This window comes from Aspergillus fischeri, genomic scaffold (assembly GCF_000149645.3).
Source record: "Aspergillus fischeri NRRL 181 1099437636266 genomic scaffold, whole genome shotgun sequence".
NCBI classification, from domain to species: Eukaryota; Fungi; Ascomycota; class Eurotiomycetes; order Eurotiales; family Aspergillaceae; genus Aspergillus; species Aspergillus fischeri.
The window spans coordinates 1,899,448-1,914,130 of NW_001509760.1; the positions used below are offsets into that span (position 1 = coordinate 1,899,448).

At 51.9% G+C, this 14,683-nt stretch overlaps 3 protein-coding genes across 3 annotated transcripts, besides 3 other annotated features; 2 read left to right on the forward strand and 1 right to left on the reverse strand.

The window, feature by feature from the left end:
• Positions 1-1,530: 1,530 nt before the first annotated feature.
• On the forward strand, positions 1,531-3,064 carry NFIA_053440 (putative alanine aminotransferase; the record flags this gene model as incomplete). The annotated part of the gene is made up of 2 exons (XM_001257894.1): positions 1,531-2,763; positions 2,810-3,064. 2 exons carry the CDS (start codon positions 1,531-1,533, stop codon positions 3,062-3,064), a joined length of 1,488 nt encoding a protein of 495 aa, XP_001257895.1.
• Positions 3,065-3,755: 691 nt separating this feature from the next.
• Positions 3,756-3,783: a microsatellite.
• An 83-nt stretch (positions 3,784-3,866) lies between these two features.
• Positions 3,867-3,927: a microsatellite.
• Positions 3,870-3,926: a microsatellite.
• A 935-nt stretch (positions 3,928-4,862) lies between the features above and the next one.
• NFIA_053450 (uncharacterized protein) lies at positions 4,863-6,275 on the reverse strand (the record flags this gene model as incomplete). Its single annotated transcript, XM_001257895.1, has 1 exon — positions 4,863-6,275. One exon carries the CDS (start codon positions 6,273-6,275, stop codon positions 4,863-4,865), a length of 1,413 nt encoding a protein of 470 aa, XP_001257896.1.
• Positions 6,276-11,767: 5,492 nt separating this feature from the next.
• On the forward strand, positions 11,768-14,531 carry NFIA_053460 (putative C6 finger domain protein; the record flags this gene model as incomplete). Its single annotated transcript, XM_001257896.1, has 6 exons — positions 11,768-12,175; positions 12,276-12,388; positions 12,454-12,713; positions 12,765-12,954; positions 13,011-13,600; positions 13,660-14,531. The coding sequence occupies 6 exons, from the start codon at positions 11,768-11,770 to the stop codon at positions 14,529-14,531; spliced, it is 2,433 nt and encodes an 810-aa protein (XP_001257897.1).
• Positions 14,532-14,683: the final 152 nt, after the last annotated feature.

Here is a 14,683-nt window from a genome sequence, read left to right on the forward strand (position 1 = left end):
GAAGGCAACATGATCTAATTGCATGATATGGTCTGATCTGGTGGACGATTGCTGAGCTAAGTGATTTGTAATTGCATTAACCGCAGATATCTTGGGTTTGTCAAGTCAACGCGGCGTCAGCTCAGCGCCAGTCATGTACACCGGACTCCCATACATCGGTGAACGAATCTGGTTCATCGAGGTGCCTTGCCACATTGTAGGCTTACAGGTAGAGTAACTTGAAATATCATCATTATACCTTACTCCACTAGGTGGCACCAGTCTAATAAGGTATCATTGTAGCATTATTGTCAGGCAGTAGGGGACATGCCGAGTCAACACTCGTCGGACTCGGACCGAACTCGCTCTGCAGAAGCACCTTCTAGAAGCTCTTCATAAAGGACATATGCATAGGCTTGCGATGTCCGAATCCATTGTTCTTTAATACTGTCAACAACATGGTAGACTGGATTCACCGGATGCTTATCGGGTGGCGGAGCAGCATACACTGCGATAACTACGGTCCAACCATGTTTCAGACGCAGATATGCACCACTTTCCTTTTGTTTTCCTAATTAGGTATTTATGAGGCTAGGAAGGATCGAGGTGCAGAATGCCTGAACTCAACCTTGGATGAACCCCGGGCTGCTCCGAATCTGGATCCCAGCACCGGGACGGTACCCGGTAGATGTAAATTCTGGTCCAAAAGCAATGGCACGTTGATGACCCGATGATTTACCCCATAATTTGGCAAACTATTACCCAATATCTCTATCTGTAAGTCCCTGTGAGTCCGACGATTCCCGCGGAAGACGGCGCTGAGTCAGCGAACCGACGATGGCCAGACCGTTTTAACTCACCGCCTGCAGAAATTCGCTCACCGCGTGCTTTTCCCGCAGATTGGGGGTCATTTGTCCCAGACGGACTTTTTTGCTTTTTCCCTTTGCTCTCTACTCTGTATACTGTCTGCAGAGGAAGAGCGCAAAGCGCTACTGTCAGGTCTTCCTTCGCATCCCACGTGCGGAGACGGAACGAAAAGAAGAGGAAGTCATTCCATTGACCGGTTAAGACCAGAAGCGCAGTATGACCTGGCAGCTTAGACTCGCATCTCACATGCGGGCATCTCCGCTGGCGTTGGGACGTTCAGTTTCCCGGCCGATTATTCGGTTGCCGCGCCGTCAGGCTTTCTGCTGGGCGGCAGGGCTACCCGCGGGGGTCTCCAGCCCCAGGACCTCTCCAGGTACGTTTCGTCTTACTTTCGGAAGACTCTCCCTAGCTCCGTTTGGCCCCGAAAAATCGTCCGATCAGCCAACCATGAACCATCATTGGATGTTCGTTCGTTTTGAGGCAATAAATGCGTGGTCTGGCACTTGGCATACGGCCACGTCCCTTCCCCTCATCTCATGACAAATGCTTCCATTTTACTCCGTACCCACCCCACCTTCGAGTCAATCGTTCGTGTCTCAAGTACATAATGCATGGGTTGATCTCGAGGGGCCGCAATTACCACAGAAAACTGACCCGTAGTCGCGAACGATCACAGAACCCACCATGACCGTGCCATATACCACCAAGCGGACCGCTTCTGATCTCGGCCCTCGTCGTCTCCGTGCCGATAATATCAATCCCAACGTCAAGGCAGCCAAGTATGCTGTCCGTGGTGAGCTTGCCGTCAAGGCGGAGGAGTACCGCGTGAGATTGGCCAAGGGAGACAAGTCTTTGCCCTTCGACAGTGTCATTTTCGCCAATATTGGCAACCCCCAGCAGCTGGATCAGAAACCCATCACTTTCTTCCGTCAAGTACTCAGTCTTCTCGAGAACACCGCGTTGCTGGAAAAACCGGAGGTCCTGCGGTCGTCTTTCGGCTACAACCAGGACGTCATTGACCGGGCTAAGAAGCTTCTGGCAGACATTCAGAGCGTCGGTGCCTACAGTCACAGCCAGGGAGCACCATTAATCCGGGAGAGCGTGGCCAGATTCATCGAGGAACGTGATGGCTTCCCCGCCAACCCGCAAGATCTGTACCTCTGCGCTGGTGCGTCGTCCGGTGTTAGCACGCTGCTGAACGTCATCTGCAACGCTCCCACCGCCGGTGTCCTTGTGCCGATTCCCCAATATCCTCTGTACACCGCCACCCTGTCCCTTCTCAATGCGCAGTGCGTCCCATACCATCTGGAGGAGGACAAGGCCTGGGGTACCGACGTGGAGGCCATCCGGCAATCTCTGGTGCGCGCCAAGGCCGAGGGCACCGAGGTTCGTGCCATCGTTGTCATCAACCCCGGTAACCCGACGGGTGCCTCGCTGAGCCCCGAGGACATCAAGAGCGTGCTTGACATCGCCGCCGAGGAGAAGCTGGTCGTCATCGCCGACGAGGTGTACCAAACCAACGTCTTCGTGGGCGAGTTCACATCGTTCAAGAAGAGACTGCGCCAACTGCAGCAGGAGGTGCCTGGCAAGTACGACAACGTCGAACTCGCTTCTCTGCACAGTGTGTCCAAGGGTATGGTGGGCGAATGCGGTCACCGAGGCGGTTACTTCGAGCTCGTCGGATTCGACCCCTTGGTCGCGGCCGAGATCTACAAGTTTGTTAGCATTATGCTGTGCCCGCCGGTGATCGGCCAGTGTCTGGTCGAGCTTATGGTGAACCCACCCAAGAAGGGCGAGCCCAGTTACGAGTTGTATCAGAAGGAGTACAACGGCATTAGCGATGGCCTACACAAGCGTGCTCTCGCCCTGTACGAAGCCTTCAAGCAGATGGAGGGCGTCGAATGCCAGGAGCCTCAGGTATGTTAACCTCTATTCTGGTCCAACTGTCTCTAACATCACGTAGGGCGCCATGTACCTCTTCCCCAGCATCACCCTGCCCCCCAAGGCCGTCGAAGCCGCCGCTGCCGAAGGCCGGAACGCCGACGAATTCTACTGCCTGCGCCTCCTCGACGCCACGGGTGTTTGCGTGGTCCCCGGTTCCGGCTTTGGACAGAAGGAGAACACGCTCCACTTCCGCACAACCTTCCTTGCCCCCGGCACTGACTGGGTCGAGCGGATCGTCAAGTTCCACGCCGAGTTCATGGCCAAGTATAAATAGCCATCCCATTGGACTGTTACGAATCTCTTTTCTTTCGAGTGATAATATAGGAACACATGCTGCGAGGCATGTGATGGATACCCTGGAAATCAAAATGATATAGAAGGCAGATTATATAGGTATTGGGCACTATTTCGTGTATGTAGACATGGAAGTCATATACTCGACTCGGTTGAGCCTCGCTTATCTTATGTTGTAAGTGAACAAGCCCATCACCCAATCGACCCACGACAAGGATTTAGCCATGCAGTACAACACGCCGAAAATGCCCAAGCGACCGGGGCAACCACGCAGTCTCTAGAATTACCCAATGCTAGTACGCCGTAGTCAGGTCTGAAACTAGGTAAGAACTGCTGACGCGACAGTCTAGTGAGTACAACGCAACACATACCACAGCTATACGGCACCAGAGCTGAGACTGAGAGAAAGCTAAAGGCAACAAGGGATGCAGTGTGCAGTGCTACCTGGCATGCAGTCGCATTGCGCTGCGTCATTGTCCAGGGAGTACGTTACGTTATCCATGTGATGCAGACACACCAGAACCAAGCCAAAGCCAAAGCCAAGTTGTAACAAGCCTTGACGCAAAGCTTGTCGGCCTCGCTTGCAGGGAAGAGGGTAACACCTGACCGGTGAGCGAAGCGCCCTCTCAGAGTCAAGGCTCAAGGCTCAAGGTGAAGGCACCCTACGAATGAATAGTAAATAGTAAATAGTAAATAGTAATCCCAACGCAAGGCTACTGCGTCTGCATCCCACATGCGAACCGGCGCCGTGTCGCGTCTGCCATCGGAAATGCAAAAGCAAAAGCACAGACAGTACAGACAGTACAGACAGTACAGACAGTACAGACAGTACAGACAGTACAGCAGAGGAGCAGGCTAGCTGCGCTGAAACTGAAACTGAACTGCCTGGATGCAAGCCACCCCAGCCTTGCAGCGCATTCCATTCGTACCTGTAGGTGTGTTACTGCGTATCCCTGTATATACGGAGAAGGCCACCGTGGGTCATCGCCTGCGGCGGTAGCTTTCGAGACCTCCCACTGTAGGAGTACTAGTACGGTTCCATTTCATCACACGGAATGTTCAGAACTGCATAATCAGTTGCTAATTGCATCACTACTAGTCACACATTGACAATAAACTTCTCGATTCCATCGGTCGCTGGGCTGGTAGGTGGATAATACTCCGAAATACACACCGCTACTTATGTCGCAGAATTACAGACCATCCAAGTATGTGGGTACTGTACGTCTGCAGAAGACGCATACAGAACAATACGCGACATGCAACTACAGCACCTTTACCTTAGTGGATCGTACTAAACGCAGATCAAAACACGATCAAATCTATTGTGCATAATCAAGATCTTTTGAACTGCATGAAACCACCAAACACTGGTGGAGCAGGATATCTATAGATGCAATGACACGGAATAGCAAGCCACCATGACTGGGAGCATCACGACTGCCTGGTCTGTAGATGAGTACAAAGTCGAACCATTGCCGATACAGTGGTCTTGGGATATACAGAGCCAGCGACTGCACAGTAAAAGGAAAAAAGAAAATTGAACGGGAATCTTGATATAGATCTGAAATGCTGGGGTAGCGTCAGACGATTCGGAGCTGCGCTAATCGAACAAAATGAATGTCAAAAAAGTCAGGAAATAATCATCATCTCTCATCAAGGTCATGAGGGCGTAGGTCGTCACTCAGACGGTGTGGAGGTGGTGGAGGAGAAGGTAGCCGCAACTAGATTGAGGGAAGCTGGAAAGACAATGCTGAGCAGACGATGCACTGGTAATGTTATACCCAGGGCGGGGTATAGAAGTTACCATTACTGTCATCCATGGACGGAGCACTGGAATCAAACATAGCAGTAGGCCACATGGTCTCCGCAGGAGACGTCGTCATCGGCAGGCTCGTCGTCGAATCAGGCATCGGCTTAAAGGTGTCTGCATCGGTCAAAGGGACAAACGTGTTTTGCGCAGGGAGGGGCTTAGGTTCTACACCCATGCTGGCCTGTAGCTGATGTTCCAAGGCGGCAGTCGACTCGTTGGCGGACTTGAGGAACTCGTCGATGTCGATCGCCTCGAGGTTGTTTGAAGACAACAGCTGAGCTTGCGGCAGGCCAATGAACGAGGAGGCGGAGCTGATGCGGAAATGATCGAAATCCGGACCATCGCTGGCACTGTGCATATCATGCAGATCGCCACTAGTATTTCCAAGTCCCGACAGCGGCCCAAAATCCTCGGCTTCGGAGATGTCACCAGACGAGGACGGAGCGGTGAATCCGGGCGCCATCGAATTGTAGTCGAAGCTCGCGTAGGAGGGAGCCTGTGTGCTGGTCGCGGTGGGAACATCTGATGAATACAGAGGGAAATTGGACCAATCGACCGGAGGCGCGCTAAAGGCAGCAGAATTCAGAGGCAGGTCGCTGTCGGACGACGCAAAGAAAGGCTCCTTGTAGGGATCTTGGAGCGCCAGAGAGGTCACTGGGGATGTCGACGTTGTCGTAGCCGTTGTCGGAAATGAGGGGAACGAGACATCAAGAGGCGGCATGCTAGTCATGACAGGATCAAGCGAATTCAAGGGCATTTGACCCAGGGGCGTTGGTATGGACTCCGCTGCGCCGCCAGAAGACTGACCCATAGACGGCTGAGCTTGAGCGAAAAAGGAAGACATGTCGAGCGGAGGTACGGTCGTGGTGACATCTTCCGTAGCGGCAGCTGGGCCATGATCGGGCGATCCATGTTCAGAATTGACAAGTCGCTGTTGCGAACCGTTCGACTGCGTTTCCAACTGCACTTGGCTGGCAAAGGCCTTCTCCAGAAACGTTGGCTCAGTCAAAGGCAGGAATTCAACCGATCGGCGCGGAACATCGGACGTAGTGTGGATGGTATGTGAGCGCGGGATCGTGTAGGGCAGACCACACTTGTGTGCCATGTCATTGTGCTTGTGAGCCGGCTTGTGGTGACCATCGCGGAAGATAGTGAGCGTGCTTTCCGACTTGGCCGAAGTCAACTGCGGCTTCTTCGGCGGCTCCGACGGTGCTGCAGGCGGATGCGGAGGCAGACCGGTTTCCGGAACAGTATCTAGATGGGGTTCCTTCTTCAGCGCGCAGATACAGCGCTGACCATGAGTGCAGCCACATTTTGGACGGGAGTCCTCTGTAAAATCTTGATCAGAAATACTGAACCAATGTGCCATCGCCAACATGCTCACGCTTGAGATCCCGTTTGTCAACGGCGTGGGGATCTAAATCATTCTTGTGGCTATTCTTCTTCTTATCACCACACTCGCACCTGGTGTGGGTTGTCCGTGACTTGCGTAGGCCGCGACAGTGGGCGCATTGAGAGACTGGACGGCCTTTTTTGTTGATGTGGGTCAAGGGGCGGTCTATATTTGGTAAGGTATGTCAGCCACCCTGATCGGTGATGTTCTTTGCTGCGAGGAATGTGTCACTTACCACTATGGTGACAGCTGCTGACTCGGTGACCCCGGACGCAAGCTTCACAAGCCCACTTCTCGCCATCAATGAGCATCGCGGTTTACTGGGTCGAAAACATGCGACGACTCGCGACGAGTGACAATTTGAATTTGAAGAGGTATTGAGTGCGGGTGGTAGGAAATGAGAGAGCACGGTCTCTCGAGTCCTACTAGACGGGTCTTTTTTTGCGAATTTAAAGCGATGATATAAAAGCCGAACAGGAAGCCCTGTCGGGACGAATCGAAAGAGCCGTCAAGGCGAGATTCGAGGGTTGTGTGTGCGGTCCGTCAAGGCGATCGGACCGACAGAGAACCAAGGGAAACTCCAACAAAGCAGGGGTATCTTCAAACTGAATTTTCCCAATGCACCTGAACTAATGTCACAGAAACGCCGTTCCACCTGAATAAGGGTCGAGTCGCAACTGAGGGTATAATTCTTGTCGCGGTCGAATTGAAGAGAGGGAGGCAGGGAGATAGGTAGGTGAGCGGAATCGGGGTTATTCTTGCAGGTTGTAGTGTCGTTCAAACTGTAGTACCCAGGAACCAGGAACCGGAAGAAACCACCGAGAGGAACGCGAAAAATCAATTGAGGAGAGAGGAGAGGAGAATGGGGGGCCAAAGCCTACGCACCGTTTGGCGCCGGCCGTGAGACAGGACACCAAATACCGGCTGTGGCGGCCAAAGTAGAGGGAAAAAGACGATCGATGACGGGCAGGATTGTGATATAACCCTGTGAGAGAGGAAGAGAGAAGAGAGGAAGAAGGAGAAGGAGGAGGGGAGGACCAGGGGATGAAGTACTTAGGTAGTTTTAGTGTTGGGGGGGCCTTGGGGAGGCGCACACACAGAGAGACAGGCACAGCAACAGTACCTTAGTGGACTTTTTGCTGCCATTTGGAACCAGTTTCCCATGCTTTATTTTACAGTTACGACACCATACGTAATGTCAGGAGGTAACAGGATGTTAGAGGTACCCAGGTACCGCCCTGGCCGAGTACAACTAAGCAAGGCTGCAACGAAGGCCCACTGACATAGGCAGAAGATTGCGAGAGTGGCTGCTGTGGCCATCCGCATGTATGGTAATTTTTGAAATCTCCAATCTACCTTACTGTATATTACATAATGAGACAGGCTAGACCCCAATGAACGGCTGGTCCCGAGGAAATACCACGCTAAGCCCATTTGGTACGGACTAGCAAAGTACGGTGACTAACACAAAACGGGGCAAAAATGCTATTGAAACACGTTGTCAAGCCTTGTTGATTCTACATTCCATTGACCTGCAAGACCCCGATGTTGACGATGAGAAGGAGCGATGAAGAATACTCATTAACGATTCGAGGAATGTATCGGTCCTTTGTGACTGTTCTCCCTTGTCTGGACATGGTGCAAGCAAGAAAAACTGGAATGCTTCGTGCTCTGGTCCACCCGCCATAATCCTCGAAGCGGATCCATGGATGGCAGTGTGCATGAACACACGCACAGTTTGTGGACATGTGTGGCCCGCTACCATTATTGGTCTCATCCATCACTTTTCTCGGGAGAAAACTCTTGCCCTTGACAATTGATATTGTTATGGACCTCAAATCCTTCCCTGACCAGCCTTGTCTGGTCAGCTTCTGGTCCTATTCTTTAGATTGAACATGGACAGGTATTAACGGCGCATCGTGTGGTACGGGACATGCCACTGCCGTCAAGGTCATACATGTAGTCTAGCCAGGTACAATGGCACACTCTCAATTGGTAAAGCCGCATGTAACACTTGACTGAAAATCCCAGTGACTTAAAACGAATACTTCAATGTGTAGCGACATCTCTGACATGAAAATCCTGTGCACTATCTATCAGACACTTTGGAGGCGACAGCCTCCCCAATGTCTCCAGTCCTCCGCGTTCTTGGCCTTTTGAGGGTCAGACCTGATAGCCTAGTTTACGTGATACACATACTATCCAGGTCTTAGGGCTCAGCAAGGGTGGAGAATCCAAGAAATATGAAATCTTGGAGTCCAGCCAAACTTTGTGCTGGTCGATGGATCCCATTAGTAATATTACGAAATCCTGGGGCAGCAACCCGCAAGATCTCCAGATTGACCAGGCGCCAGTGCAAAAGAGTCTTGGACCAAGGTTTGCGGTGCGGTGAGGTCCAACTGAAAACTTCGAAACCTTCAGTATTATCCCCACGGATAGTGCACCGTCATGAAGAAAAGAGCGCCATGATCGAGTACAGGAATCTGTTCAAACCTTCATTCTCTCCGGTTATGGAGTGCGTATCCGTCCTTTTGCCCAATAACAACCGGAAGATTTAACCGCTGATTGCCACCCCATTTCTAGAAAACTTATGGTCATCTTCCATGCAGAAGGAGCCAACAACCACAGCCAACCAATTCCAACGAGTCCATGGGTTGAGAAACGTGCGTCTGGACATGGAGTCGCATTGGGCCATGGTTGACTCATTTTATTGTGCCGGTCTTTCTCCATTCCTCGTCTCTTGTCACTTCATCGAAGTCTCTTTATATCGACCTACAGCCAAAGTACACATGGCTGCCCCATGATGCCTGTCCGGATGCGCATCAGACGCAGGACTACCACTACCGTCGAGTATGCGGTCATCTGTGGTACCTTACTTACAGGGCTGTACTGTAAATTCAAACACAGCCTGCTTTGCTCACCTCCCAGCTGACTGTCCAATCTTACCTCCTTAGGGACACCCACGTTAAAAAGTCCACCCGTTCTTATTGGCATGTAGGATTCACGATCCGATCACCAACAACGCTGACAAGAATCGCCGGTAATTCTCCTGGTTGGCGTACTACAAACTGCAGGATGGCGTCACAGCTTCTCTTTTGGGGCATTTGCAGCTTTCTTGGATGGGTTCTCTACTCCGTAGTAACTGGTTACCTGGAGGTATCTAGCCCGTACTCCGTCGTTCTACGCATGTTGGGGGCAGACGGTCATGTGGCGGGGCCCTGATCTGCGCCGTTCGATTTCTCTCTCCGCCAATCATAGCCACCCGGTGACCCGGCAAGGGTAAAACCGGGTCTTTCGGTGCCCCATCCTCGTTCTTACCTGGCGAACAATCGGCGGACAAGTAGTTAGCAGCTGGTACCTATTCTGGTCTTTACGAGGCCTCTGTTGGCCGGCGAACGATGTTGGCACCTTGCAAATATGGCTCTTGGAACAAATCAGGTACAGTGGTATCTACTACTACTCTGTAAGTCTGTAGGGACCTACTCCGTAGGTACATCCGAGGGAGTGACATCGGACTCAGGGTCTGAGCGTCCAAGCGGCTCCGTCTGATGATCAGCGTACGGGAAATATATACCTGTCCACTGAGAAGATACAATCTTCGATTCGACGTCATGCGAAAATGGAAAACAACTGTTGAGACCTGTACTTGTGAGTACAGGGGGACCAAGGAATCAGGGACGTCTCTTGACAACTTTGAATGATCCAGAGAAGGCCTGGCCATCTCATCCACTACAGCGAACGATCGCACTATGTAACCCAGTTGATCCGTTCGTAGACGAGAGGCACAAATGTCTTTCCACTCAGCCTGATACGTCACAAGCGTCCTTGGCTGACAGTAAATTTGGACACTGCAGCAAACCTGGGATAGGATACTACGCTTCGTTTGGATCAAGCTGTATTGTTTCGATCTCAACGTTTCTTCAATTCAATTCCTTAGGTTCTGAAATGGCCAGCGTGTCTTCGTCAACGTTGATGTGCTTGGAACGATAGCAGTACTTCCTTGCGGCCCGCTAAGCGCGGCCTATTCAGCGCCGGTTTCGCTCCATCGACGAACCAGCTCGCCGTGGAGGACAGACGTGGAGCAGAGCGTGAAGCGGTATCTTACTAGCTCTACTAGCTCATAAGTACTGTATTGGTTGGGTTTGATCGCCAAAGCCCTGGATTAGACAGTTACCTTGATGCCAGAACGGAAGATTACCAAGCCCCAGGCAATGAGAAGATACCTTGTAGCATACGGTGAATGGATAGCTACACCTCAGATGCATGGATATGACTGTTGAAGTCTCATATCAGACTATACACCTTTCTACTCCGTACAGACCGCAATGAGCCTACAAAGATATTCACAAGAATTTCGCAACATCCCAGCAACGTTACCTATTGCCCTTATGCTTATCTACCGAGTCCACAGAGCGGTAAGACAGCTCCGCCATAGACGCGCTCGAGCCAGGCATCAGCTAGTCCTGAACTGCACATTCAAGGCCATAGCACTGTCAGTGAAGCTTCTGGCATGGATTTCCATGCTGTTTAGTAGGTCGTGGCTATATGCTGAGCAAGGCTTGAGCGATTTGCACCATGCCCCTAAGGCGCTGTTCGCTGGCACGAATTACTCTGGAGTCTTCTGGTTGAGGTCCTCTATATTCAGCTCATAGAGTCAAACCACGTCGTACCTCGATCTTCATGGGTCAGAGGCGTGGAAAGAAGCCTTGGAGGGTCAACTCCATCGGAAAGACATAAGTGGCCAACCCCAACGTTGGTGTCAAGCGAAGAGAATAACCTGAGACAGCTATTTCTCTCAGCACAGAGAAACCATAACATCATATGTTTCAAATGTAAGAAGAAGAAGGCAACAGAATAAGCTGCGAGCATCTAATTTCATATTGTGCTGTGTTGTGGTAACTCGATCATCTGCACAGGGGCGAGCGTTGAGTTTGCACGACAATCGCCTCATATAGCGGGATGGACGCGATTAGTATTGACCAGCGCTGGAGGGATTCCTAAGGCTTGGGAGCCACCTCTTTCCCACAAAGATGCCATCTCCCAATCGTAAAATCATCTTCAACTCGTCTCGGTCCCCTCGAGATGTTGATTTAGTAGAGTCTGGGCCGGTGGGAAATAGTATTAATCCGCTCGCTGGACGCAGAAACAAAAAGCCGGACCCCCGCGTTGGCGCGATCATCCCGAAGGTGTGAAACTATATCATCAATCCCACATGCGATCGCAAGCTCGAATTGTTCCTGACTCTCTCAATTTTGTCGCGCGATCATGCTTGCTGCGTCATGCTCACAGCGCCGACGACACACGGCGCTAGCCCCTTCAACATGCCTCTCCGCCCAGGCAATTTTAGCCTGTAAAACCTTGCCTGCTGTCACTCGCGTCCTTCCGTCCTCCAACTACCTCCTTCCGTCATCACTCCGGAGCCTCGCTCCACCATCAACACCCACCTTCTAGGCGTGATTATCTACTTTAGAGACGCAATGAACTCCCGCGAGCATTCTGATATGCCTCCGGCTACATCCTACCCGTCTCCCAACGCGGCGCAAATGGCTCAGGGCTCCATGCCGTACTATGGAAATCGCCAGTTGACCGCCGACGAACTGTTGTCCGCCGAGCTCTCGCGCGAGACTTCCGGACCAGGCCTGAACGACGGTTCGAGCAACGGCGTGCATCACGGTCAATCGATGGTTATGGGCTCGTCCAACCCCGGTGCCGCTGATATGGGACGCCCCTCGTCGCCGGACCAACACCAACAACATATGCTGCAGTTCACTCCCAGTCAGCAGGTGGGCGTCGATCCGAATCATGATCTGAGCTATGGAGACCAGAGCGCTAGAAGGAAGAGGTCGAAGATTTCTCGGGCCTGCGATGAGTGTAGGCGCAAGAAGGTAGGAATCCTATACCCCATTCTTCTTTTTTTGGCTTTCGCGTTTTGTTTTTGCGCGACGCCTCACCATCGTTCGGAGGGCTTACATGATGTTTCACTAGGTCCGCTGCGATGCAAGCTCTGAATCCGGGGTCGAGACCTGCTCGAACTGTCGTCGACTCGGCGTCGCGTGCCAATTCAGTCGTGTGCCCATGAAACGTGGTCCTAGCAAAGGGTGAGAAGCGCAGCGCCATTTGCTACTCGTCATGATGGAACGAAGTTGCTGACATGGGTTATCAGTTATATCAAGGAACTTGCGGAGCGTCTACACACTCTCGAAAGTCAGATGCAGCCTGCTATGGTGCACCCGGACATGCCGTACCAGGCCATGAATGAGGTGTCGCCCCCCCGACCCTACCAGGAATTCTCCCCACCGATGGATGCCGGCCCTATCGGTCGTAAGAGGACGTATTCTGTTTTTGAAGGACTGCCGGCTGGACTACCCAATACATCTTATTCTCAGCCTCAGTTCAACCCCAGAGGTTCGCAGAACGCATTCGGTTTGTCTGCCTTACCTGTACAAGGTGATGTTACTTGACTGACTTTGATAGATGCTGGCGAGACCTCGACAGATCCAATGAACTCTTCGGTTATGGGAAATACCGCACCCAAACCTGGAAATCTGTTCTGGTCGACAAACGAGCATGAGATTCCACATGGCCTTGACATCCCGGATGTGTCTAAACACGGTATCGAAGAGGACATGACGCCTTTGGACGTCGATGGAGGTGCTCTCAATGCGTATGTTTCTTCATAGCGTCCTATCCTTTTGCAGTATGATAGCTGACTATAGGCAGTTACTATGCCAAGATTCACACCATCTTCCCCATCCTGCCGCATTCGAAAGACCGGCTGCTAGAGATTCTTCATCAATGCAGCCGCGAGGTCCAGGAGGTGTTTTTGTATGCTTTGTACACTGTGACGCGCACGGACTTGGACCGCGTGCTAAGCACCTTCGAGAGAGTGACCTCGTTTGATAATGCGCAGGATCTTCTCTTATATTACACTCGGCAGCCGGCCCTGGTTCGTCCAACTGCCGTCAACTTGGTATGGCTTCAGACTACGCTGCTCATGATCCTGGACTGTGACTCGCGTGGTCCCGAGAACATTGTCCTCAAAGATGGGGTGCCTAAACATTCTTTGATTCAGTCCGCCACCAAACTCGGTTCTGATATGGCAAAGAGTCTTGATCAATTGAAGGCTAAACGGTCCTCAGACGCCGACGTGGACTCAGATGCAAATCTAGTGAGGCGCAGCTGGGTATCTCTAGCTATACTGGCGCGGTGGTATGCCATTAGTGTAGCCGATCCGAGCGTCTTGGTGAACCAGGAGATAGGTGGTCGGGAAGATGAACGCGTTCTTGGATTTGTCACCGCAGGGATTGGTGGTACGTTTTACTTTTATTTCTAATAACTGTTTTTGGTTGCTAACACCAATTGTTCTTAGCTTACTCTTCGTTCCTGGTCGAAATGACCACTCTTGCCGCCATCGAGCACAATGTGTGCCAATCGAATACTGGACTGGGTCGCATGGTCGGTGCGAATTTGGTTGCTTCTCTCGAACGTCTGGGACAGATTGAGGACCTCCGGAAGCCCTATGATGTAGCCGAAGAAGCACCATCGCACGGGTTCTTCGAAAGCCTGCAAAACCAACTCTACTGGACTGTCCGGCTGCTCATCAAACGGCATATCTTTGTCTACAGCCCTTACGAGATTATCTACTGCGCGGTGGAGGCCATCAATGAGCTGCATAAAGCGACTATGGAGTCCCGCCCGGCGACGCCATTTGATCTCCACAGCTTAGCATTAGCTTCCATGACCTTACTCGAAGCCACTGTTCTACCGGAACACACGAATGAGTGCTGGGACACGCTTAGGAAGGTTGAAGAGATCCTCGACCACCGCGCGAAAGTGTCTGCCGAAGCTACCGAGTTCGAAAATATCTACGCCACACCTGGCTGGGACTCGAAGATCCGCATCTTCATAGACTGGAGGCGTTCGCGAGCCCAGGAGCCTCAGCATCAGGATTCCAGTGTGAACAAAACTAGCTCTACAGCGCCCCCGGTCATGGGTCCAAACGAGCAGCGCTCCCTTCAACATCTGGCGGATCTCGCCGTCGGCGCCGAGGGATCCGTGGCTGCCAACTCGTCTTCGCCACCACCGCTCGCCTCGACCGAGAATAACGTCAACACGACATCGCCCCATCTCGCGTCGTCGTCTGCGCACCAGACAAGCCGTGTAGTCGTCGACTTCACTCTTCTTACCAAAGAGGGTTATCTAAATGTCTTTTCGGGGCTAATTTACCGTCGAACTCGCTGAGGTCGGGGCCATCCACGACAATGCCACGTGTTCTCACTGATCGATAGGTTCCGTTTCTGCTAATCTCATCTCATATACTGTATCTGCGTACTCTTAGCCTGATCTATACCTTGTCTGTGTGAAAAAAGCTTTCAACGCTGTTTCTGTTTGCT